Source organism: Dermacentor variabilis, chromosome 5 (assembly GCF_050947875.1).
Source record: "Dermacentor variabilis isolate Ectoservices chromosome 5, ASM5094787v1, whole genome shotgun sequence".
In the NCBI taxonomy this organism is placed as follows: domain Eukaryota; kingdom Metazoa; phylum Arthropoda; class Arachnida; order Ixodida; family Ixodidae; genus Dermacentor; species Dermacentor variabilis.
In genome coordinates, this window is record NC_134572.1 from 147,776,924 (window position 1) to 147,802,782 (window position 25,859).

Here is a 25,859-nt window from a genome sequence, read left to right on the forward strand (position 1 = left end):
TCTCCCACGTATATTTCGACGACAGTGGCCCTACTTGGTACGAGAACTGCGAAGCTAGCCTGACGACATGGAATGACTGTCGTCAGAAAATCACGGATACCTTTGCGAGTGCCGACCGACGCGACCGCGTCCAGCAAATGATGGAGCTACAGGTACAGCAACCTAATGAGTCGGTCACAATGTTCGCCGAGGACATGGCCTGCCTCTTTCGTAGTGCCGACCCGAACATGGCCGAAGAAAGAAAGTTGTGCTACCTCATGCGAGGCGTAAAAGACCAGTTGTTCGGGGGGCTCGTGCGGAATCCACCAGTCACCGTCGCTGACTTTAACAAAGAGGCTACGGCTATTGAGGGGGCGCTTCATTAGAGACGCAGGCAGTACGATCGACTGTACAAACAATCAATGCCATCGCAGTGACTGGCGAGTATCAGAGTCCCTTCCGTGAACTGATCAGAGAACTCGTCAGAGAGGAAATTCAAAAGATTCTGACACCGACAGTGGATAGACCCGTAGCGCCAATGGCCGGAGTGGTGCGCAACGAAATCAGGGAGGCGTTTCCGGCAGCCGATCTTAAAGATCACCAGCGTCCCATGATCACGCCGCCACTGTGCAATGTCCACCACCCATTACAACGACACCGCCGTACCACCAGCCTTCGACAGCAACTCCTTGGTCACCACCACAAGGGGAGGCGAGCACCCGTTATGCCACTACAGTCATACCACCAGCCGCCGTACACCGCGCCTTGGTCAACGCTGAGAAACGGCACTACGGGATGGTCGCAATTTTGCAAAACCGACGCATGGCTCCCCGCTGATAGGGGCCCACTCTGTTTTTACTGCGGAGGCGCCAACCAACTTTCGCGTCATTGCTAGCATCGCGGCACATCATTTCGACCTTTTGGTCCGCGGTCCTATGGTCGACGTGCAAATGAAGACTCCACGCTACGACGCAACGATACTGCTTTTCAGGGACCTCCAATAGCGCACCCGAATGACGAATCCGTGCCCCATAGTAAGTCCAATTTCGGCCGTCGGTCGCGCTCTCCAACCCCTCCACGTCAAATGCCTTCCCCTACTGGACGTACTTTTGCTGACCTCCGAGGACGAAGGCCGCCCATCCCAAGCCGGGGAACTGAAGGCGAAGACCCCTGTGGTTAAGGTTGCAGGCCCCCCGCAAGACAATAAAAAGCCCCCAACGCTCTCGCCGCAGAACGACGTGAAGGCGATAAACACCGACACCGCCGAAGAAATTGTAAGCGCAGATATTGACGAGTGCCGACATCGGTGAGAGAAGTCGACATTGGTGCCGAATTCTCTATAATCAGTCAGGAACTCGTCCTGCACCTGAAGAAAGTGAAAACGCCATGGACGGGACCTCACATAAGGACGGCAGGCGGGCAAAAACTGATGCCTTCTGGAAGATGTACTGCTAGAATTAGCATCGGGGATCCTTCATTCGTGGCTGCTTTAATCCATGTAATCCTTTAATCCTTTAATCCATGTAATGTAATCCATGGAGCCACTATCAGGTTTCGTCTCAAGTCTAAGGGAGCTTAAAAATAAAGGCGCTAGGACGAAGCTGGTGTGTAAGCCTCCCCTGTGTGAACAGCACAAGCGCGAAACAAAACCTTTATAGCATATAGAGATGCAATAAGTAGCTCCAGAACCGCGATCACTTGTAGGGCACTTTTAGCGGCCTGATTCTCGAGACCACCGAGAATTGCGCGCATTGACTCTACCAGATGCTTCAGCATTTTTTGTACACTCCCCTTCTTATTGTGTTCATCTCCTTGCTTGCCTGTAGTGTCACCGGTTTCATTGGGCCTATAATTGTTGGCTTCGTGGCGCAGAGGCCCACAAGGGTCCGCTCGCATGGCCGTGGTCCTAGAGGGAAGCAAAGGCCATTCCGTGTCTGTATCAGCTGGTGGAGGTGAATGTTTGCCTCGTGCTCTCGTTGACCTTGAATTATCGATAGAACGTAGCCCACTTTGGCAGACGCTGGTAATGCCGAAGAAGCAAATATTAACTTCATGAATCGGGAGTGCCCCAAGAGGTGAATCTCAAGAATGCGCACCGATGACCTCAAGAGACTCTTCAGATCCGCATGCTTGATTTCAAGCTCCGTGTCGGAAATCACTCCAGTTGTCTCCTTCCCGTAAGTAATAAATGAGCGGACGGAGATTGCGCGTAACTGTGGAATGGTCTTTAACTTCTCGAGTATTGCGGAATTTGTCACATCTATTGTCGGGATGTTCTTGCGAGCGTTGATCCTGATCTCGTTGATTTGCCCAGGGGCCACACTTTCAAAATATTCGGTTAGAAACTGCCTGCTGAGGGAGTTCATGCTGTGTGACGTCGATAGCTGCACGTAAGAAGCCATGAAGGATTCCTGCTCACTCTGATTCGATGAAGCCGCCTGATTCGACATACGGCGCATCTTCTTCATACGGCGGCCCATGACTACGGTGTACTCACTGTCAGAGTCCACGGCTTCTGGCGTTGAGCTCTCCCTGGAATCGAGCTGGTCCGAGCTTCCAAAGGCACATCGTCGAAAAATGAGCGATGAAGTAGACGACTGACCTTGTTCAAGTGGTCGTGGGAACGTCTTCTTGCTCATCCTTGATGAAATGACTCTCACGAAAATGGCAAGAACGCAAAAAAAATGCATAGCAGCGAGAGGCCCAGAGCACGGATTTTTGCCTGAGACGACCAGGAAGATCGTCGCCAAGTCATCCCCAATAGGAGCCCCGGCATCCCCCACCGTGTTACAGCAGCCCAGGGAGCCTCCGACCTTCCGCGATTCAACGTTTGAAGATCCGGAAAGCTGGCTTGAGACGTACGAGAGGGTCACTACGTTTAACAACTGGAACAGCGACGACAAGCTACGCCATGTATTTTTCGCATTGGAAGATGCCGCCAGGACGTCGTTCGAGAATCGAGAAACCACCTTAACGACGTGGGAGCTGTTCCGCAGCGGCTTCCTGCAGACATTTACAAGCGTCGTGTGAAAAGAGCGAGTCCAAGCTCTACTAGACAACCGAGTGTAGCTACCTAATGAGAACGTTGCCGTATTTACGAAAGAAATTAGCCGTCTGTTCTGCCACGCCGACCCAGAATTTCCCGAGCAGAAGAAAGTCCGCCTGCTTATGCGTGGTGTAAAGCAAGAATTTCTGCGGCGGATTGATCCGAAGCCCACCGAAGGCCGTCGACGAGTTTCTTCGGGAGGCCACCAGCACCGAGAAGACACTGGAAATGCGGAATCGGCAATTCAACCGCCGCACGAGCTCAACAAACCACGCCGGAGTTCATTCAGTGACCACCGATGACATGCGCGAGACTACCAGAGCGGTTGTGCGGGACGAGCTTCAGAAGCTGTTCCCTTCGTCGCAGACAAAAGTAGCTTCGAATGCCGACGTAGTACGCGAGGAGCTCCAACATTCACTTGGAGTAGCCCCTGAATCGCCGAAGAGTCAGTCGCAAACGATGACATACGCCGCTGTAGCCCGCTGTCACGTTCTCCCTGCGGGCCCGCGGCAGGGCCAGTGACGCCACAGTTCCGTCGTCCACCACCGTCGCCGCAAGCACGCCAACCCATCTCTCCGCGCAGCATTCCAAGGAAGACAGACGTCTGGTACGCTCCTGACCACCGCCCGCTCCGTTACCACTGTGGGGAAGCTCGTCGCGTCTGCTGCCAATGGCCATGCCTGGAGATGAGATGGCACTGCGAGGGTTCGCCGCTAATGCGCCGCGACCAATGCTTGGCGAACGACCTCGCGATATTGCCGATTACCTCGCCGGCACCCAGTATAGCCCTCCACGACCGTTCCATTCTCCGTCACCAGGCCGCTACGTGTCTCCACAGCGCCGTCCATACACTGGTCCAGCCCGAGGGCGATCCGTGGGCCCATATTCGGAAAACTAAAAGCACCAACCGACGGAGGTGCGGTTGCTGTTCGTCGAACTGACGAAGATTCTCCACCGCAAACGAAGACGACGAAGAGACTACTTCGACGACATAAAAACGACACGCCGCTGTCCCGACGAAGTCTGGAAGCCAAGAATACGCCGACGAAAGACCACCTGAAGACGCCACGTACCAGCCGCGCGACGCAGCCGCCACGTACCACGCCGCGCGACGCAGCCGTGATACGATGCCAAGACCTGACTGTCATCATCATCATCATCATCATCATCATCATCATCATCATCATCATCATCATCATCATCATCATCATCATCATCATCATCATTATCATCATCATCATCAGCCTGGTTACGCCCGCTGCATGGAAAAGGCCTCTCGCATACTTCTCCAACTACCCCGGTCATGTGCTAATCGTGGCCATGTTGTCCCTGGAAACTAGTTAATCTCATTCGCCCACTTAACTTTCTGCCACGCCCTGCTACACTTCCTTTCTCTTTGAATCCAGTCCGTAACCCTTAATGACCATCGGTTACCTTCCCTACTCATTACATGTCTGTCCATGCCCATTTCTTTTTCTTGATTACAACTAAGATATCATTACCTCGTGTTTATTGCCTCACCCAATCTGCGCTTTTCTTATCCCTTAACGTTACACCCATCATTCTTCTTTCCGTAGCTCGTAGCGTCATCCTCAATTTAAGTAGAACCCTTTTCGTAAGCCTCCAGGTTTCTGACGCGTAGGTGAGTACTGGTAAGACACAGCTGTTATACACTTTTCTTTGAAGGATAATCGCAACATGCTGTTCATGATCTGAGAATGCTTGCCAAATGCACCCAAGCCCATTCTTATTTTTCTGATTATTTCGGTCTCATGATCCAGATCCGCGGTCACTACCTGCCCTAAGGAGATGTATTCCCTTATCACTTCCAGTCCCTCGCTACCTATTGTAATTTGCTGTTCCTTTCCAAATCGGTTAAACATTACTTTTCTGCAAATTAATATTTAGACCCACCCTTCTGCTTTGCCTATGCAGGTCAGTGAGCATGCATTGTACTTGGTCCCCTGAGTTACTAAGCAAGGCAATATCATCAGCGAATCGCAAGTTACTAAGGTATTCTCCATTAGCTTTTATCCCTAATTCTTCCCAATGCAGGTCTCTGAATACCTTCTGTAAACACGCTGTGAACAGAATGGGAGAGATCGTATCTCCCTGCCTGACGCCCATCTTTATTGGGATTTTGTTGCGCTCTTTATGGAGGACTACGATGGCTGTGGAGCCGCTATAGATATCTTTCAGTATTTTTACATACGGCTCTGCACTCTGATTCCGCAATGTCTGCATGAGTGCTGAGGTTTTGATGAATCAAACACTTTTTGGTAATCAATGAAAGTTCTATATAAGGGTTGGCTATATTCCGCACATTTCTCTATCGCCTGATTCATAGTGTGAATATTCTCTATTGTTGAGTAGCCGAACAGCTGTTCTGTAGCTTGATCCGAAAAATAGAGGAACTCCCGATCAAGCTACAGAGCAGGTATTCGGGTTTAACTTAGGAAGAGGAGCTTAGTGTTGAAGCAATGAACGGCAATATTATGGGCATCATGAAGGAGTGTGCAATAGGAGTCGGTGGTAACTTCGTTAGACTTGATACCAGTAAGCTATCGCAGGAGACAAAAGATCTGATTAAGAAACGCCAATGTATGAAAGCCTCTGACCCTAAATCTAGAATAGAACTGGCAGAACTTTCCAAGTTAATCAACCAGCATAAGACAGCCTGCATGAGGAAGTATAATATGAATAGAATTCAACATGCTCTCAGGAACGGAGGAAGTCTAAAAGCAGTGAAGAAGGAACTAGAAATAGGCGAAAATCCGATGTGTGCGTTAAGAGGCAAAGCCGGCAATATCATTACTAATATGGATGAGATAGTTCAAGTGGCTCAGGAGTTCTATAGCGATTTATGCAGTACCAACGGCACCCACGACGATAATGGAAGAGGGAATAGTCTAGAGGAATTTCAGATCCCGCAAGTAACGCTGGAAGAAGTAAAGAAAGCCTTTGGAGCTATGCAAAGGAGGAAGGCAGCTGGGGGGGTACAGGTAACAGCAGATTCGTTGAAGCATGGTGGGCTGATTGTTCTAGGAAATCTGGCCACCCTGTATATGCAATGCCTTATGACCTAGAGCGCACCGGAATCTTGGAAGAACGCCAACATAATCTTAATCTATTAGAAAGGGGACGCCAAGGAGTTGAAAAATTATAGACCGATCAGCTTACTGTCCATTGCCTACAAAGTATTTACTAGACTGAGCGCACCGCCCAGCTGGAAGAAGCAAAACGCCAGAAGGAGACCCTCCGCAGTGTGGCGCCATCTCTCAAGGCGACGCAAAACATGTGCCGAGGAACTCACGGACCGCTGACGTTCAAAAGAGCACAGGCAATCCTGTCTCAGCGCCAAAAGATGACAATGAAGTGTATAGTGCCTTGTATCTCCATTTGGATGTCGCTATTGCAAATAACCAATAAAGCTTCAGCGCACTAGAAGTTACAGCTTGAGTTATACTACGAACCAACGTTAGGAAGAATTTGGAAACAATATTCTTATTAACTCGTTTATGCAGTAACTAGCATATGTAATGTGGTACTGTACATAGAGTGGGGCCAAGAGAAATTATTTTCTTACGTTTTGACTGGTTACCGAGATGATCTCGTTTTGTTTCCGCAACTTACCCAGACGTTCTCGTTTCAGTGCTCGGATAACGGTTCTGGATTTTCGCTCCAGGTCACTTGAAGATCATCGACAACGGGAGTTGAAAGCATTCCATGCTTGGAAACGCCAGGTGGCGCCGAGGAGTACAGACGTGTTCGCATCGGCTCCGTCAATAATCTTGCCTAGTAGCGGTCAAAATAATGTGACCACCACGGACTTCGCAGGATTTGTGTAGGAAGACACCAGGAATACGCTGATACCCCCCCTTTTTTTGTCAAGTGGACCCGGCTTCTTCCAAGAAGATAAGACCATCGCCCGAGCATGCCGGCCCGCCACGCTAAGCCTAACGGCGTAGCGGAGCGCGGATCCCCGGCAGTCAGCTCCCGGCCGAAGCGTAGCGCCGCCACGGCCCAACTTCCAACGGACAACGACCCGGAACTAGCCCAGGACACTATGGACATGGATGACCAAGCCGTCGAACACCAAACGGGATCTGCGGCCGACGCTGAAGAGGACTTCCTATCACCTGACGAGGTGATACAGGGGGAATCAACCAGCGACGCCGACGAGAACGAGGAGAAAGACTGAGCAAGGGAAGACGACGAAGCCAAGAACGGCCAGTGGCAACTTGCACTATCTTTGCGAGCACGGAAAGGTTTAAGAAAACAAGTGCGAGCAGCCTCTGATGACAGCTGAGCCAAAGCCACCTAGAAAACAATGTAAGGCCACCGCATCACCTCCTCTCCCCTGTCAACACTTCACGAAAGTCGGATGGTAGCGGTGGATGGGGGAGCGCTGCATTTCTAGAACGCGGCGCGCGTTCTGAAAACAAATTTTCTCCGTGGCTGCAACGCTAGAGCGGCAACGCGTGGAGCATCTGCTTGGTGGCTTTGGTGGGGCATGCTGCACCGTAAACGCGATTGCTTTTCGTCGATTGTGCGTGGTTCGTCGTACACAGAAGCGCAACGATGCCTGGCTGTTTTTGCGCACCAAACTGCAAGTCCAATTATGACGGAGGACAAAGTGTTCGAGTGCACAAGTTCCCATCTGACCGAGCCACTCGGGAAGCATGGACGAGAGCAGTTCCTCGGAAGGACTTCTCGCCAACGAAGTACACAGTGGTAAGTATTTCTTCTCTCTATTGTTATTCTGGGTTTCCAGACGAATAGGTTTCGTCAGCATAGTGCGCAATGCATTCGTGCACGCGTGCACAATAGATGAGTCTCTGCACCTGTCGACGCGCTTGTAAATTCAACATTTTCGTCGAGTTTCATACCTGTAACGGCTTGTTTTTTTTTATTTCAGCTCTGTGAAAAGCATTTCTTGCCATCGGATTACTTGAAGACGACATCTTACACGGACGTCAAGACAGGAAAAGTGGTCGAAGTTGCCATGAAAAACATCCGTCTGAAGAAAACTGCAGTTCCGAGCTTGTTTCCCAATTGCCCTGCCTATTTATCGCGTCCGCAAGTGTGCGTTCGAGAAGCGCCGGCTGCCAAAAGAGCGCGCTTGGAAGCCACATATTTGCAAAAAGCAATAATGCTTTCTCAGCAAACCCAAGCAGAAGAGGACGCCAAAAATCTGGTTGGTAGCTTTGCGGACTTGCTGAAGGCCTTGCCAAGCTTTCAGTGTTCGGACTTCCGGACAGTTTGAACAAGGGCTCTAAGGTTTTCTTTTTGGACTTGTCACTTCAATCTGCTCCTGCAGTCCGTACTTCGGTGACCGTGTCCACAGACCTGTGCGAAGTATTTTTTGGTGAAACGGGTGTGAGGAAGTGCGGTGATGTTTTAGTTCCTGAAAAGCTGTGCGACTTGAGAGATTTGAAAAGTGTGTTACACATGATCAAACAGACACGTAAGGATATCAGCACTGAGCGTTCTGAAAAGGCCCGTCATCTACTGACATTGGTTTCGACATTGCTAGAGGAAGTAAGTGGAAAACATTTCGCATGCGAGTTGCAAGAATGGCATTTGGAAGTGCTTAAATTCTTGAAGAGTCAAGTTGATCTTGTTTTGAATGATGCTGCGACTTGAGAGATTTGAAAAGTGTGTTACACATGATCAAACAGACACGTAAGGATATCAGCACTGAGCGTTCTGAAAAGGCCCGTCATCTACTGACATTGGTTTCGACATTGCTAGAGGAAGTAAGTGGAAAACATTTCGCATGCGAGTTGCAAGAATGGCATTTGGAAGTGCTTAAATTCTTGAAGAGTCAAGTTGATCTTGTTTTGAATGATGCTGGCCGATATCCCCCCGATTTATTGGTTTTTGATAGCCTTTTGTTCACAATTTCACCTCATGCATATAGATTACTGAGAAGTTCGATGAAGCTTAAGATGCCGCATCCTGATACGATCAGAAGACTGTGTTCATCGTACGATGTACGCCCTGAAACGGAGCAGCAAGAATGTAGCTTTCTTTCCTATGCAAAGCGTATTGTAAGCACATATAAAGAGCATGAAAAGACTAACGTTACTGATTGATGAGATTCACCTTCAATCATTTTTTGATTACAAGGCTGGGTTGGTTACTGGTGCTGCGGTAAATTCATCGACTGCAGCAAAAACTGCCCACGTATTTATGATACAGAGCCTGCTTTCTTCAAACAAGGGTGTTGTACACATCCTTCCTGTGGCACAAATCGATGCTAAGGCGCTGCACGACTTCCTTCGGAAGATTGTCCTTGATCTAGAGGCATCTGGTTTTAGAATAATCGCAGTGATCTCGGACAATAACTCCATAAACAGAAAAGCCATGTCCTACTTCGCTAAGCCGGCAAGTGTCAGCATTGTTTACCAGCATCCTGCTGACCCATCACGACCCCTGTTTTTTGGGGTGGACCCAGATCACATAATAAAGTGTATAAGAAATAACTGGTTGAATCAAAGAAAGATTGGCAAATGCATGTACTTTCCTGAACCGAAGAGTGATGAGGCTGAACCAAAGATACTTACAGCATCTTTCAAGGTATTATGCCAGCTGCACGAAGCTGAAAAGCATGAGCTCTTGAAGCTAGCACCAACGCTCACTTTGAAGGCACTGAACCCCTCAAACATGGAACGGCAGAACGTTAAACTGGCCTTAAAGATTTTTAACTCATCTACTGTTGCTGCTCTCAGTGTTGCAACGTTCCAGCATGCAAAGGAAACCTCTCAATATGTCGACACCATTTTGACTTGGTGGAACATTGTTAACGTCAAGACGCCAAGAAAAGGACAGCGGTTGCGAGATCAATTGCAAGCTCCAATAGTTTCATCGTCATGTCCTCAACTAGAATTCTTAGAAAGAATAGTTCAATGGCTTGATCACTGGAGAAGCCTCGAACATGACAATGTCCGCTTGACACGTGAAACTCGCATAGCTTTCAGCCACACTACCCATGCCTTGCACGAACTTGCCATATACTGTCTCAAAGAGCTTCATTTCGAGTATGTTCTTTTGGGCAAATTTCAAACTGATAGCTTAGTGGATCGCTTTGGAAAGTACCGGCAATTGTCTGGTGCCAATTACCACGTGGCTATAAGGCAGATATATGAATCTGAAAACAAATTGCGTTTGCAGAAGGTTCTGGACCTGCCAGATTTGGACATTCTACTAGCACCGAGCGCGAACACGTTAGAGACAAGTGTGCATTCAGGAAACGGCCAGTTTCAAGTCACTGTGACCGACTCCGACATTGAGAAAGAAACGTCAAGGCTACCGGCACTAACCTATGTTGCAGGCTATTGTGCCCATGCAGCTCTAAAAAAGCTGACATGCGCATCTTGCAGTGAAAGCCTTGTGATGCAAGACGTCGATCTAGATGACCCTAGAAAATGCATTAATCACGAAGATGACAAGGGGTGGCCTGAAGTTTCCACGAGTAGTTGTAGTTAATGCTGTACTCTTTACTGAAATTATATTGGACAAGCTCAGGACACCAGAATATGCCGTACTATTTTTCAGCCTCCCTAGGTAGAAAGATGCTTTTGTCGGCCTTGTGTTCGCTACCCTTCATGACTTTGAGGATGTCGATGTGTGTGAATTCGGTCATCCTGCACAGGAGGTAATGGGGCATGTTGTAAGTGCTGCAGCGAATACCCTGCTGAATAACTTGTGCCGCACAGAAAACGACAAATTATGCAACGCCAAGAACGACCAAAAATTGCAGACCTTGAAGGTCTCAGATGTTTCTCATTATTTATTTTTTATTCATGAAGCTCTGTTTTGCTGAACATCTACGTATGTTTGTGTTGACAGAACCCTTGTAAAAAGAAACCTGTAGCGTAGCTAGGGCTTATTTGCCTACATTATCAAAATTTAAGCCCAGCATTTTGGCCAATTCAAATGTTATTTGAGTGTATTGTGCTACCTGTTTATGATTCCAACTCTCCATGCTACCGCAATCCATTAATTGTATGTTTTCCTTTAGGACTGAGAGTAGGCCTCTCGTTTTTTACTTACTTTTCACCATTATCTCAGTATTTTATGAAGACCAATAAGGCCTGCAAACAAGGCGGGTGGAAATAAAATAACCACAAGAAATGGTACAACAAAGACGGAAGCTTATTTTATTTGAGAATTAGTTGTGCGTGACCCTATAATGATAAAATGTTCGCAATAAAATTAACCTCGATATTCGTGTGTCTAGCGAGGACTGTTTTACGCAATGCAAGAGTGAGAATGATAATTGTATATCGAAGATTTAAAATGTTTGTTTCTGAATGCAGTTCTTATCATTTGTGAATAAAGTATATTCTGTGTCTTCAATATGCAGTTTTCCTCTTTCTTTCGTTCCGTCTAAAGTTGAGTGACTAAGCAGCATGCAGTTTGCTTGTCTTAGTCCCGACCAAACATCACAAGCACAATAAGGCAGGTCGTGTTGCGATACACGCAAAAAACAAAAATGTTGCAAATCAAGTAATCTAAGGACGGTATGAAAGAATGCTGCTTTCTATGGTGGTGTTGACTGCGGTGAACCAGCTGCTCCCCTTTATTTTTTTGCGTCAGCTATACGTGTCTTGCTTTGGAAACGAAGCATCTGAATTTATAGGTTGCTGTCACTTTAAGGACAGCACTAATTTTCTCATGCCATAGTATCCGCGACGCGCAAAGAGACACACTGCAAGCGCAACGAACCGAGGCGCGGAGACGCCGACGGCGTAGACTGTCCGGCCCATTCGACTAGCGTGACGTCACACCGGCGTGCGGAGGCCTTAGATTTTTTTCTAGGTGGATTTGGCTGAGCTCGAGGCGGCGGTGAGGGCAACAGCAGCTGCAACGCCAAGGCGCCTGCGGGAGAGCGAGCTAAACGCGGCGTAGCGTATATAAGAGCCCGACGTTGAACGCGCGCGGCGCCGCTGCCCAGAAATGACATGAAAATTATCATGCGTCCCAAGCCAGGGCTAGTAAAAGAACTTAAAATCTACGAAGTTGCGCGAGCGATAGAACGTGCAAGCGGCGACCCGGAGACCTGCAGGAGCGATAAATTTCTGCTTCGCCTCCGCAACGGGTCAAACATAATCATTGTAAGTACCCCATACGAACAAGTGGCGGAGAAGATCGTGAAGATCAAAACTCTGGAGCTCAATGGCACTAAACATCCTATGAACACATACATAACCACCCCTGAAGGGTACCTTAAAGGAGTGGTACACGGACTGGAACGCGAAACCCCAGAAGATGAAGTTTTAAGTCATCTCCGAGTGCGCACTCAAGGAGTGACAATCGTCCAAGCCCGGATGCTCGGCAAGTCTGAAACCGCAATGATAATGTTCGATGGACCGATAGTGCCACGCATCCTCTACTATTACCCGCCGTGGTTGCTCAGTGGCTATGGTGTTGGGCTACTGAGCACGAGGTCGCGGGATCGAATCCCGGCCACGGCGGCCGCATTTCGATGGGGGCGAAATGCGAAAACACCCGTGTGCTTAGATTTAGGCGCACGTTAAAGAACCCCAGGTGGTCGAAATTTCCGGAGTCCCCCACTACGGCGTGCCTCATAATCAGAAAGTGGTTTTGGCACGTAAAACCCCATAAATTATTATTATCCTCTACTATTACGGTGGCGAAATGCCCTGTGTGCCTTATCAACCCACGAGACAATACTGCAAACTGTGCAAAAGCAAGGGACATAGAACGGATGTTTGGCCAACGCCCACGGCAAAGGCGTGCAGCAATTGTTGGCTAAAGGACCCTCCTGAGGACCACACCTGTGATCCAGAGTGTGCCCTGTGCGGGGGGGCTCATCCCACGGCGGCATCGGAGTGCACCAAGAAACTCAAAAGAGTCCTACAAAGGGGCAGGCCACCACTGTCGCAACGTCTACGCCGACCACAAGCCAACGGAATCCTCAAGAGACGCTGGTTCAGCACGGACCGTGAGGGCTCTGCATCGCCAGACGGGGCCCGTTCCAGGTCTCGATCCAGTTCCCGATCCAGGTCAAGGTCTCGAGACCGCTCCAATTGCAGGGACAGTGGTCAAGAGAGGGGCCAAACAACAAAACGACAGCAGAAGAGCAAGAAGACGGTGAACAAGGAAGGCAAAAACAAGGTGAGCTGGGTAGCAATTGCCTCCCAACCCCCACACCAAACAACACAACTCACACGCCTAGAACACGAACTAGAGCTAATGCGAGTGCGAATAGGAGACCTAGAAAGAGAAAATAGGCAATTGAAAAAGCAACAAATGCAGCAACCACAACAAGAACCTAAACCAGTCCAGACAGGACAGAAAGGACAAAAACTACCGAATTTAAAAGGCGACACCATAATTACCTTGTCGATATTGAAAGAAACCATAAAATAAGTTATACCCACAATCATAGAGCAGGTGATGATTCAGGTAGATCGAAAACTAGAAGCTCTGGACAAGAAAATCCAGGCAGAACAAATAGAATTTACGAAAGCATTGAGAAAACATGCCACAGGCAGCAGCATAAGAGAAAAAGCAGAGAAAGTATACAACAGGCCAGGCCTGTCGGCCATGACCCAGGCGACACACAATGCCTAAACATCAAAAGGACGCTTCCGAAGAGTGCGAAATATGGTAGTGGAACTGCCGCGGGTTCCGGCGTAAAATGGGACAACTGTCGCAGCTGGTGATGGCACAAAAAAGATCACCAGCTATCATTGCATTGCAAGAAGCCGGAACAAACCCAAAATTACAGGTATACGAAACCTTCAATACCGAAGGTGAAAACTGGAAGGTCGCAACATTGGTCGACAAGAAAGTCACAGCAATATGTCACAAATCCATAGAAGGAACGGACATTCCGCATATAATAACAGAAATCACATGTAAAGGCACCAGAGGAAAGAGTGCCTTCATAATTAATGTCTACAGCCCGCCGAGTCAGAAAAGAGCGACGTTCGACAAACTATTTCAAGAGACAGCAAAAATGGCGAAGGGGAGACCTCTAGTGATAGTTGGGGATTTTAATGCCAGGCACTCAAGCTGGGGTTATCCAACCCAGAACAATAAAGGCAAAAATATTATGGGACAAATAGAAGCACTCGGAATGACACTTCTAACAGACCCTGCAATGCCAACAAGAACAGGGAATAGTATCTCCGCAGACACAAGTCCGGACCTAACAATAACCAAAAATTGTCCAAATGCGGAGTGGTGCAACACCCTCGAAAATCTAGGAAGTGACCATTGCATTATAAGCACCACAATCCGCACAGCTCAAATCCGCAAACAAACAGGTACAGCTAAAATAACAGACTGGCGGGCGTACAGAGAATCGCTTAAAGAACAAACCACGGACATAAATGATTTATATAATTGGTGCGCACGCATACGAAATATAAAGCAGAAACATACCAAAACCATCACCAGGATGGACAAAACACCTGAAGTGGACCCTCACCTATTGCATCTGTGGGATGCAAGACGAAGCCTGACCAAAAGATGGAAGCGACAGAAATGCAACCGCAAACTCAAAATGAAAATCAAAGAAATAACCCAGAAGGCCGACGAATACGCTAATCAACTTACAACAGCCAACAGGGAACGCTTCTGCGGATCACTTAGTGGAACCCTAGGGACGGCAAAAACATGGAACATCCTCAGAGGAATGATTGACCCGCTCAAAACCAGACGCGAAGGACAAAAGAACTTGGAGAGATTGCTACACTCGTACCCAGGCACAAAAGAAGAACTCCTTCAGGCAGTCCATAGAAAATGCTTCGGTAACAAAGCCCCGATACCCCCATACCAAGCTGATTACACCGCACACCCAAACCCAGAAATGGATGAACTCTTCATGGTGGCAGAAGTTAGAGCGGCAATCGCCAGTACAAAACGGAACACAGCGGCAGGGGCGGACCAAATGTCAAATGTCATGATTAGAAACATTAATGATGAAGACATAACAGCTCTTACGAACTTTATAAATGACCATTGGGTCAAAGGAACAATACCACAGCAATGGAAACACGCTGTGATAATCATGATTCCTAAACCAGGGAAGAAATTTACTTTAGACAACCTTAGGCCCATCTCTCTTACATCATGTCTAGGAAAGGTGTTCGAAAGATTAGTAAACACTAGACTCCAACGTCATCTTGAAGAAAACAACTTAATGCCTGACACCATGTTTGGCTTCAGACCACATCTGTCAACACAGGACATACTCCTGCTTTTAAAAGAGGAAGTATTGACGAACGTCCCCAAGGCAGGAGAACTCATTGTCATGGCTGTCGACATAAAAGGGGCCTTCGACAACGTAAGTCACAAAGGGATACTGGATGGACTTGCAGAGACCAGCTGTGGTCAAAGGACGTACCAGTACACCCGAAGCTTCCTCGACCAGAGAACAGCAGTTATCAAAGTAGGAAACGATGAATTTGAAGTCATCCATCCCCCTAACAAAGGAACGCCACAGGGTGCGGTGATTTCGCCTACACTCTTCAACATAGCCATGATTGGACTAGCTAAAAAACTCCCAGAAATCCCCGACGTCCATCATTCCCTATACGCGGATGATATAACGATATTGACACGCGTACTTATCTTTATCGGGCGACCACGTTTCGCCACCTAACAAATGTAATCGCACAGCGCGGGACGCGCCTGCATGTATCCGAAGTTTCTGGAAAGTTATAGATACTTCTACCCGGCTATCTGTTGTCGCCGAACGTTGTGTTATCTGATTTCATCGTGTGACGCGAATGGTGTAGAACTTTGTGGAAGGTACGCGGGTCCGAACGATTAGTCTGGAACATTCGACGACTGCTGTATAAAAGCCGACGCACTTGACTCGCTGATCAGATTTTACGACGATCGCCGACTGTGTTCGCCGCTCTCGTTGTGCTTTAAGTGTAGCCTGTTTTGTGGGCACAGGTTCGCCCAATAAAAGCTAGTTTTTGCCTTTCAGAGTTTTGCTACTGTGTTCTTTGACGTCACGAGCACGTGACATCTGGTGGAGGTGCTTTGCGTTCATGTATCGGACGCCCCCACAAAGCCGTGACCCAAGCCCGCACTCGGAAGACACCAACGTCGCCAAGAACCAGCGAGGTAGCCGCAGGCTGCAAGGACTGCCGCCGGAGCACGGACTTTTGCCTGATACGACTAGGAAGATGGCCACCAAGTCCACCCCAATGGCAGCCCCAGCGTCACCCGTCGTGCTGCAGCAGCCCAGGGAGCCTCCGACGTTCCGCGGTTCAACTTTCGAGGGCCCGGAAAGCTGGCTTGAGACGTACGAGAGAGTCGCTACCTTTAACAATTGGAACAGCGACGACAAACTGCGATATGTCTTCTTCGCTTTGGAAGACGCGGCCAAGACGTGGTTTGAGAACCGAGAAGCCGCCTTAACGACCTGGGAACTTTTCCGAAGCGGCTTCCTGCAGACATTCGCAAGCGTCGTACGCCGAGAACGAGCCCAAGCGCTATTAGAAACCCGGGTGCAGCTACCTAATGAGACGACCGCAATCTACACGGAAGAAATGAGCCGTCTCTTCCGCCACGCCGACCCTGAAATGCCCGAGGAGAAGAAAGTCCGCCTGCTGATGCGTGGTGTGAAGGAGGAACTTTTTGCCGGAATGGTACGAAGCCCACCGAAGACCGTCGACGAGTTTCTTCGCGAGGCCACCAGCATCGAGAAGACACTCGAGATGCGAAACCGGCAATTCGACCGCCGCACAAACTCGACAAACTACGCCGGAGTTCAATCACTGGCCACCGACGACCTGCGCGAGACTATCCGAGCGGTCGTGCGGGAGGAGCTACAAAAGCTGTTCCCACCATCACAGCCTCAAGTGGCTTCGATAACCGACGCCGTGCGTGAGGAGCTCCAACAACAACTTGGAGTAGCCCCTGTATCGCCCCAGCCTGAGTCGCAAGCGATGACCTACGCCGCCGTCGCACGCCGTCAAGTCCCCCTCCGCGACCGCGCCAGGGCCCTGTCACGCCGCAGTTCCGTCGTCCGCCGCCGCCAGCGCCAGCGCGACCACCCGTCGCCCAGCGCACCTACGCGAGGAAGACGGACATTTGGCGCGCTCCTGACCACCGCCCGCTCTGCTACCACTGCGGAGAAGCGGGGCACATCTACCGCCGATGCCCATACCGCGACTTGGGACTGAGAGGGTTCGCCGTCAACGCGCCGCGTCCACAGCTTGGAGAGCGCCCACGCGACATCGCCGACTACCTCGCCGCTACTCAGTGGAGCCCTCGACGGCCGTCCCGTTCGCCATCACCAGGCCGCTACCTGTCGCCGCAGCGCCGACCATACACTGGCCCAGTCCGGGGCCGGTCAGCGAGCCCATATCCGGAAAACTAAAAGTAGCAACCGATGGAGGTGCGGTTGCTGTTCGTCGAACTGACGAAGATCCTCCGCCGCCGACGAAGACACCGACGAAACTACCTCGACGACATAACGACACGCCGCCGTCCCGACGAAATCAGGAAGCCAAGACTACACCGACGAAAGAAGACTTGACGTCGCGACGTACCAGCTTCAGTTCAACTCGACGCAACCGTGATCCGATGCCAAGACCCAATTGCAACGCAAGACAAAGAACCACCGACCTCGACGTGCTTCTAGACGGCCCCGCAGTCACCGCCTTAGTCGACACAGGTGCCGATTACTCAGTCATGAGTGGACACATCGCCGTCCAGTTGAAGAAGGTTAAGACTGCATGGGAAGGCCCTCAAATTCGGACCGCTGGAGGACACCTGATTACGCCGACAGGAATGTGCACAGCAAGAATTACCATCCACGACCGCACTTACCCTGTCACCTTCGTTATCCTCCAACAGTGTTCACGAGACGTCATTCTGGGCATGGAATTCCTCAATCAACACGGCGCAGTCATCGACCTGAAGTCGAAGTCAATAACGCTTTCGGAAGATCATGCGATACCGCCGGAGAGCCCTCGTAGTCACCACGCCTTGAGTGTGCTCGAACATCACGTGAGCATCCCGCCTCGCTCCAGCATTTTTATTTCGGTCGGTACCGAAACACCCGCTGACGTAGAAGGCGTCATCGAAGGCGACCAACGTCTACTGCTAGACCGTGAAATTTGCGTCGTAAGAGGGATCGCTCGACTGCACGGAGGACACACGAAAGTGTTGCTGACAAACTTCAGCCAGGAGTTCAAGCACATCAACAAGGGCACGACGATCGCATACATCGAGGAAATTCTGGAAAACAGCAATGCGTTTCTCCTCTCTGATTCTGGCGCATCTACCCCGACGACCGTAGTTCCCGAGCAAGACTTCGACATAAATCCAAGTCTCCCCACGATTAAGCAACAACAGCTCAGAAGTCTACTCCGACAATACAAAGAGTGCTTTTCGACGTCATCAAGGATTCCACGAACCCCAGTCGCAAAGCATCGCATAATAACCGAAGAGGGCGCTCGACCTCTCCGCCAGAGCCCATACCGAGTTTCGACGCGAGAACGTGAAGCTATAAGGCACCAAGTCGACGAAATGCTGCGCGACGACATCATTCAGCCGTCCAAAAGCCCGTGGGCATCTCCTGTAGTCTTGGTGAAAAAAAAGGACGGAAACCTGCGTTTCTGCGTCGATTATCGTCGTCTGAACAAGATCACGAAGAAGGACGTCTACCCCCTCCCACGGATAGACGACGCACTGGATCGGCTCTGAAACGCTAAATACTTCTCGTCAATGGACCTCAAGTCTGGCTATTGGCAAATAGAAGTCGACGAAAGGGATCGCGAACAGACCACCTTCATCACGCCAGACGGCCTCTATGAGTTCAAGGTTATGCCATTTGGACTGTGCTCGGCGCCTGCAACGTTCCAGCACGTGATGGACACGGTTTCAGCAAGATTGAAGTGGCAGACCTGTCTCGTTTACTTGGATGACGTCGTCGTCTTCGCCGGAAATTTTGACGATCACCTGAGGCGGCTTGTGACAGTACTAGAGGCCATCAGGTCATCAGGGCTCACTCTGAAGCCGGAAAAGTGTCGATTCGCTTACGATGAGCTTTTGTTCCTAGGCCACGTCATCAGCAAATCAGGACTACGCCCCGACCCACAGAAGACAGCTTCCATCGCAAAATTCCCGCAGCCAACCGACAAGAAGGCAGTGCGCAGATTCCTTGGCATGTGTGCCTACTATAGGCGCTTTGTCAAGGACTTTTCACGCATCGCGGAGCCGCTAACACATCTAACCAAATGTGATGTCGAGTTCAAGTGGGAAACGCCGCAGGCCAAGGCATTTCAAGAACTCAAACGACGGATGCAGTCGTCGCCGGTACTTGCACACTTCGACGAGGACGCCGATACCGAAATCCACACCGACGCCAGTAGCCTAGGCCTCGGTGCCGTCCTAGTCCAGAGGAAAGAAGGACTTGAACAGGTCATATCGTATGCTAGCCGGTCGCTGTCAAAAGCGGAAAGCAATTATTCTACGACTGAAAAGGAATGCCTCGCCATCATTTGGGCTACAGCTAAATTCCGCCCTTACCTCTATGGCAGGCCATTCAAAGTCGTCAGCGACCACCATGCGTTGTGTTGGCTAGCTAACTTAAAGGACCCTTCAGGACGGCTGGCGCGGTGGAGCCTCAGACTACAAGAATATGACGTCACGGTAATATACAAGTCTGGAAGAAAAGACTCCGACGCCGACTGCTTATCACGCGCCCCCATCGATCCCCCGCCGCAAGACGACGAGGACGACGACGCCTTCCTTGGGATAATAAGCGCGGAAGACTTCACTAAACAGCAACGAGCAGACCCGGAGCTAAAAGGCCTCGTCGAGTATTTGGAAGGGAACACCGACGTTGTCCCTAGGTCATTTGAGCGCGGGTTGTCTTCGTTCACGCTACAAAACAACCTGCTCGTAAAGAAGAACTTCTCACCAGTCCGCGCCAGCTACCTTCTTGTTGTACCGTCAGCGCTGCGTCCAGAAATACTGCACGCCCTACACGACGATCCAACCGCTGGGCACCTCGGGTTCTCCCGGACGCTGTCGCGAATACAGGAAAGGTATTACTGGCCGCGTCTGACCGCCGACGTCGCCCGTTACGTCAAGACATGCCGAGATTGTCAACGACGCAAGACACCACCGACAAGGCCAGCAGGATTACTACAGCCGATCGAACCTCCCCGCCGACCATTCCAGCAGATTGGGATGGATTTGTTGGGGCCGTTTCCGATGTCAACATCCGGGAATAAGTGGATCGTCGTGGCGACGGACTATCTCACCCGCTTTGTTGAAACTAAAGCTCTACCAAAAGGCAGCGCAGCCGAAGTGGCGAAATTTTTCGTCGAGAACATCCTGCTGCGACATGGTGCTCCAGAAGTCCTCATCACCGACAGAGGAACGGCTTTTACAGCAGAGCTCACCCAGGCCATTCTGCAGTACAGCCAGACAAGCCACAGGAGGACAACTGCCTACCATCCGCAGACGAATGGTCTCACGGAGCGCCTGAACAAGGCCCTGCCGACATGCTAGCAATGTATGTCGACGTCGAGCACAAGACGTGGGACGCGGTCCTGCCGTATGTAACCTTCGCTTACAACACGGCGGTGCAAGAAAAAACACAGATCACGCCGTTTAAGCTGGTTTATGGCAGGAACCCGACGACGACGCTCGACGCCATGCTGCCCCACGTCACTGACGAAGAGAATGCTGACGTCGCTAGCTATCTCCAGCGCGCCGAAGAAGCCCGACAGCTCGCCCGCCTGCGGATCAAGAACCAACAGAGGACCGACAGCCGACACTACAACCTCCGACGACGCTTCGTCGAGTACCAGCCCGGCGACCGAGTTTGGGTTTGGACACCGATACGCCGACGAGGACTGAATGAGAAACTATTGCGCCGCTATTTCGGACCCTACAAGGTCATTCGACGTATTGGCGCACTGGACTATGAGGTCGTGCCAGACGGAATTTCGCATTCACAGAGGCGCCGCGCACGATCTGAAGTGGTCCACGTGGTGCGTGTGAAACCCTTTTACGGACGCTGACGAACTTCCTTATTTTGTTGTTTTCTTTGCTACGGGTGTTTTTCTTATTTCCTTTGTATGCAGCATCGGGTCGATGCTTTTTTTAAGAGGGGGGGGGGGTATTGACACGTGTACTTATCTTTATCGGGCGACCACGTTTCGCCACCTAACAAATGTAATCGCACAGCGCGGGACGCGCCTGCATGTATCCGAAGTTTCTGGAAAGTTATAGATACTTCTACCCGTCTATCTGTTGTCGCCGAACGTTGTGTTATCTGATTTCATCGTGTGACGCGAATGGTGTAGAACTTTGTGGAAGGTACGCGGGTCCGAACGATTAGTCTGGAACATTCGACGACTGCTGTATAAAAGCCGACGCGCTTGACTCGCTGATCAGATTTTACGACGATCGCCGACTGTGTTCGCCGCTCTCGTTGTGCTTTAAGTGTAGCCTGTTTTGTGGGCACAGGTTCGCCCAATAAAAGCTAGTTTTTGCCTTTCACAGTTTTGCTACTGTGTTCTTTGACGTCACGACCACGTGACAATATGGATAACCAAGGGCAACTTGGGAGAGAAGGAGGAAAAGCTCCAACGGGCAGACAATATAATAGAAAACTATACGCAACAAAGAGGACTGCAGTGCTCTGCGGAGAAGTCAGAACTCATTCGCCTCACAAAAACCAAAAAACAAAGAACTGACCCGAGACTCAAACTCGAGATCAGGCTAGAAGGGAAAATTATTCCTGAGAGGTCAACAGTAAGAGTGTTGGGGATGTGGCTGCAATCTAATGTCAGATGTTTGCACACTTTAAACATGATCAGAAAAACAACGCAACAAATTAACCGGATGATAGCCCATGTGGCTCATAATCGGACAGGAATGGGGGAACAAGACACCCTCAGACTGGTGAAAAGCCTGGTCATTAGCAGACTAATGTGCTCCCTACCTTACAATACCATGAACAGGGAGGAAGAAGAAAAGGCTGATACAATAATAAGGATGGCATATAAGACAGCGCTGAGGTTGACACGCAACACTTCAAATAAGAAGCTTCTAGGCTTCGGCCTCCCCAATACATGTCTTGAGCTGGCTGAAGCCCAACTCAGCGCAGAGGACTCGATTGGCGCAAACGACAGTCGGCAGAGCTCTTCTTCAAAGAATCAGCCTTGGAGAATGCATACAAATATACCAAAACGCCAGAAGTCTACCCTGCCAGATTAGAGCTTCATATGGGGTATCACCAATACCACAAAACATGGATCCGACATTACACGCAGGAAGGAGAAAAGCTAGAGCAGAATACATAGACAAAACTACAAAATACTTGGACACTGCACGATTCACGGATGCTTCACCATATCGGGCCAACGCAAAGAACATGGTGGCAGTTGTCGTAAACCATAAAGGGAAAATCACGGCCTGTGCTTCGGTTTCCCGAGCAACCATTTTAGAAGCCGAAGAGATAGCCATCGCCTTAGCTATAAGAGAAGGCATAGAGCGCAATGCTCCACTAACAATAATCACAGATTCTCAGGCCGCATGTAGGAACTATCAGATGGGACAAATCGGCGCGAGGGCACGCCGGATACTTACCGAAATCAACAGACCTTGATATCAGGTACGCCCAAACGATAACATGGGCCCCGGGACACGAGGGTGTTACTGGGAACCTCCATGCAGATGAGGCGGCTCGAGGTTTCACTAATTGCCGAGCTGCCCATGGCAACATGGTGGAGGACCCGACACCAATCGATCCAAGTTATAAAGCGATCTTGCAACACTACAGGGAATTCAGAAGGCTCTACCCAGCCCCACATAGGAACCTTTTAGCCGCGGACTCAGCGACGTTACGCAGGCTCCAAACGGACACATACATAAACCTACATAAATTGCACATATACTACCCAACAGCATACAAGGACATATGCCCGTGGTGTGGCAGCACACCAACGCTCTACCACATCACATGGGAGTGCACAGCTCACACAGAAGAACAAGAAGATAATAACACGAGAGCGAGGTGGGAGGCATTGCTATCCAGCTCCGCCCTCGGGGATCAGCTCAGGCTCGTCCGGAGGGCAGAAAGGATGGCGAGGGCCAGCGGTGCCTTTGAATAGGGGCCCGACCACACGGCGTTACCCCGTTTTAGGGGCAACGAAGTTCTTTCTACCAATAAAGTTTTGTTCTTCTTCTTCCATGCTTGAAACAGGCATGCATAGCGCTAATGAAAAAGAAAACTAACTTGAAGAATCTCTTCAGCTATTTAAGTCTCAGATCATTCAACAAATATTTCGAAACGCCTGAAACATCAAATAAATATGCAATACATGCACTTACCAGCCTGTAATAGTCGTTTTCTACTTCTTCACTCATATGTATTGACAGTATAACGTCGCTCCTTGTCCAAATTTTGAATAGATAATCAGAGGCTGAAAAAATAAGAAACAATTAAGACAATCATATTCATGTTACGTTGCTTCCCAAAACGAGCTTTTGCCGTCTCTGTGTTGTGTCTTCATTAAATTTGACAAATAGCAGGTGTGCCATGTGTTTTGTTTAAAGATATTATCGGTAAGCAGCCGAAATCATAAGTGCTTTGAACCGTGTAGAACGAAAACTGTGTTGCATTTGGTTTGGACTCTGGACCTTAGCTTGGTGCGAGTTAACCTCAAAAACAAAAATGAATATGAATGCCTGGCGGTTCCTGCGTGTCTAGACCGGTTTATCATGTTTGATAGAAGATGAAAAACATGTTTATAAACTTTCGCCTGCTTCTCTCATAGCGCGAATGGCCACAACGATGAAATAAGCAGCAAATATTTTCCTGTAATAACAACAAAATTTGCAGAACAACTGTAGTTTAAAGGGACACTAAAGGTTACCAGAAAGTCAAGTTAAGGTGATAAATCAATGCTCTAGAACGTCTAAGGCGTCAATATAATCGCAAACAGAGCTTTAGTAACCGAGAATGCATGACACGATTTGAGACCCCCCAGCGACATTCCGGTACTAGCCCGATGACGAAAGCACTCCTCATCATAATTTATGTCACTAGTACTCACCTACTCGTATTAAAAAGATTATCTCATTAGATTATAAGACGGAAGAAAATACTACTTGTCTACTTCTATTCGATTCTAAGGAAAAAGAACATTTTGACGTTATCCTTGAATAGTATGGGTGATCGAAAGGTATCGTTTTCGCTCGACTCTGCGCGCTCGACTTCGCACCGCGCGCGCTTTGGAGTTTCAATTGTTTCTTTATCGCGTCGTGCTGCGGTTGTCCTGCTGGCTCGCGAAGCTTACATTTGGAACAAGCAACGAGAATGCCACGTCCATGTGATGTCGTGGGATGCGCGAATGGTCCGCGGAACTTGGCCAAGGGCAGTTGCAGCGGCGAATCCAACGTTACTTATCACTGTGTGCCAACGAGTGAACCTCTCCGTTCGAAGTGGTTAAGTGCCGTACCTCTGCCACAGCGCGCTGGCAAAGAGCAGAAAAATCACGTAGTGTGCTCGCTGCACATTCGTCCAGAGGATTACGAGTTCAACGCCGACTTACTGAAGTCGCGTTATCACCATAGTCGCGTGGAGTGCCTTTCGAAGCAGGTCGTCGTCGTAGTAGTACGCAACGACGCTGGCAGCGCGAGCCCTCAACAGCAGGTCACGTTCATCAGGGCTTAAATTGCTGAACTCGAGCCCAGCATCGCGAGCTAATCTGTCGTTGTGGGTCATCCATTGCAACGAGCGTCGAAGTTGGCGTCATAAAATAAAGAACCAGCTTATCGTCGTGCGCTTTCCCTTCCGACAGCCACCATAGTACCGCTTTCGCGCTGCTGTCAGCTCTGCCTTGGCTCTTTCTGGCCGCGCGTTTGCGTTTCGTGCAGAAAAGCCTTAGCGCCGTCTGCGGGAGCCGTTTTACTCACCGACGGCGCAACCTCATTATGAGACGATGACGGCAATACTCCTCGATCGGAGGGCGGGTGATTTGAATTGCACTAGACGTACGCGGACGCTTCAGAACGCATTTTCTCTTAAGTCTCTTCTTCGCACGAAAAAAGTGTTTCGATGTTTGTGGGATGGTATTTCAACAGTCCACGTTGATTTAATACTAACCTTTAGTGTCCCTTTTATGCTTGTCTATTTTAGCACCTTTATATGCAACCGCTTTTCTTCTTTGCATATAAAAAGTTTCTTGCCTGGTCTCCCAAATTTCTTCCTTCGGCATGTTCAGCTTTAAAAGGGGATGACAAACTCTAACAATGAGCGACCGGCACAAGAAAACTCGCTAAGAGAATTGTACTTGCCAATCTAACCAATAAACACAACATAAAATCAGTCCTCCGACGATACTCAGTTTTCTCAACGCCAAAGGCTTCAGCAGCGCAGAAAATGCCAGAGGTGCTGTTGGTATGTTTTGGGAACAACACGAGAGCGACTCACTTTCTCTCGCGCAAGGCGAACAAGGCTCCAAAAACTTAAAGTTACGCCAATATCTTTCTGTTTCAATCCTTCGCCGGACCTCCTCAATTTGTCACACATTGCTGGGGCCACGTTAGCTTCCCCTGCCTGTCTGGAGGCGCCACGGAAACTGCGAGACCACGCGATCACAAGGTGACGTGTACTTGCTGATTATTAACGATTCGGGGGCCCAAAATGAAAGGGCTTCTTTCTGATTCTACACCTTTCTGACCATTAGCCTCCAGCAATTGGCGAAAATGTGTTTGGAGCCCCGGGTAGCTTGCTAGTCTGTCACGCGATGTCACAAAATCGAAGAAACTCACTACTTTAATGGCACGTGCACGCAGTGAAGATGCA

The 25,859-nt window shown here is 49.5% G+C and overlaps 1 protein-coding gene across 1 annotated transcript in view; it reads right to left on the bottom strand.

Moving 5' to 3' along the window:
* Positions 1 to 25,859, bottom strand: part of LOC142581993 (uncharacterized) — a 257,321-nt gene that overhangs the window by 99,020 nt on the left and 132,442 nt on the right. The window contains exon 6 of the mRNA XM_075691427.1: positions 23,381 to 23,472. Coding sequence (XP_075547542.1) covers positions 23,381 to 23,472 — 92 coding nt within the window. The remainder of the gene's footprint in view (positions 1 to 23,380; positions 23,473 to 25,859) is intronic.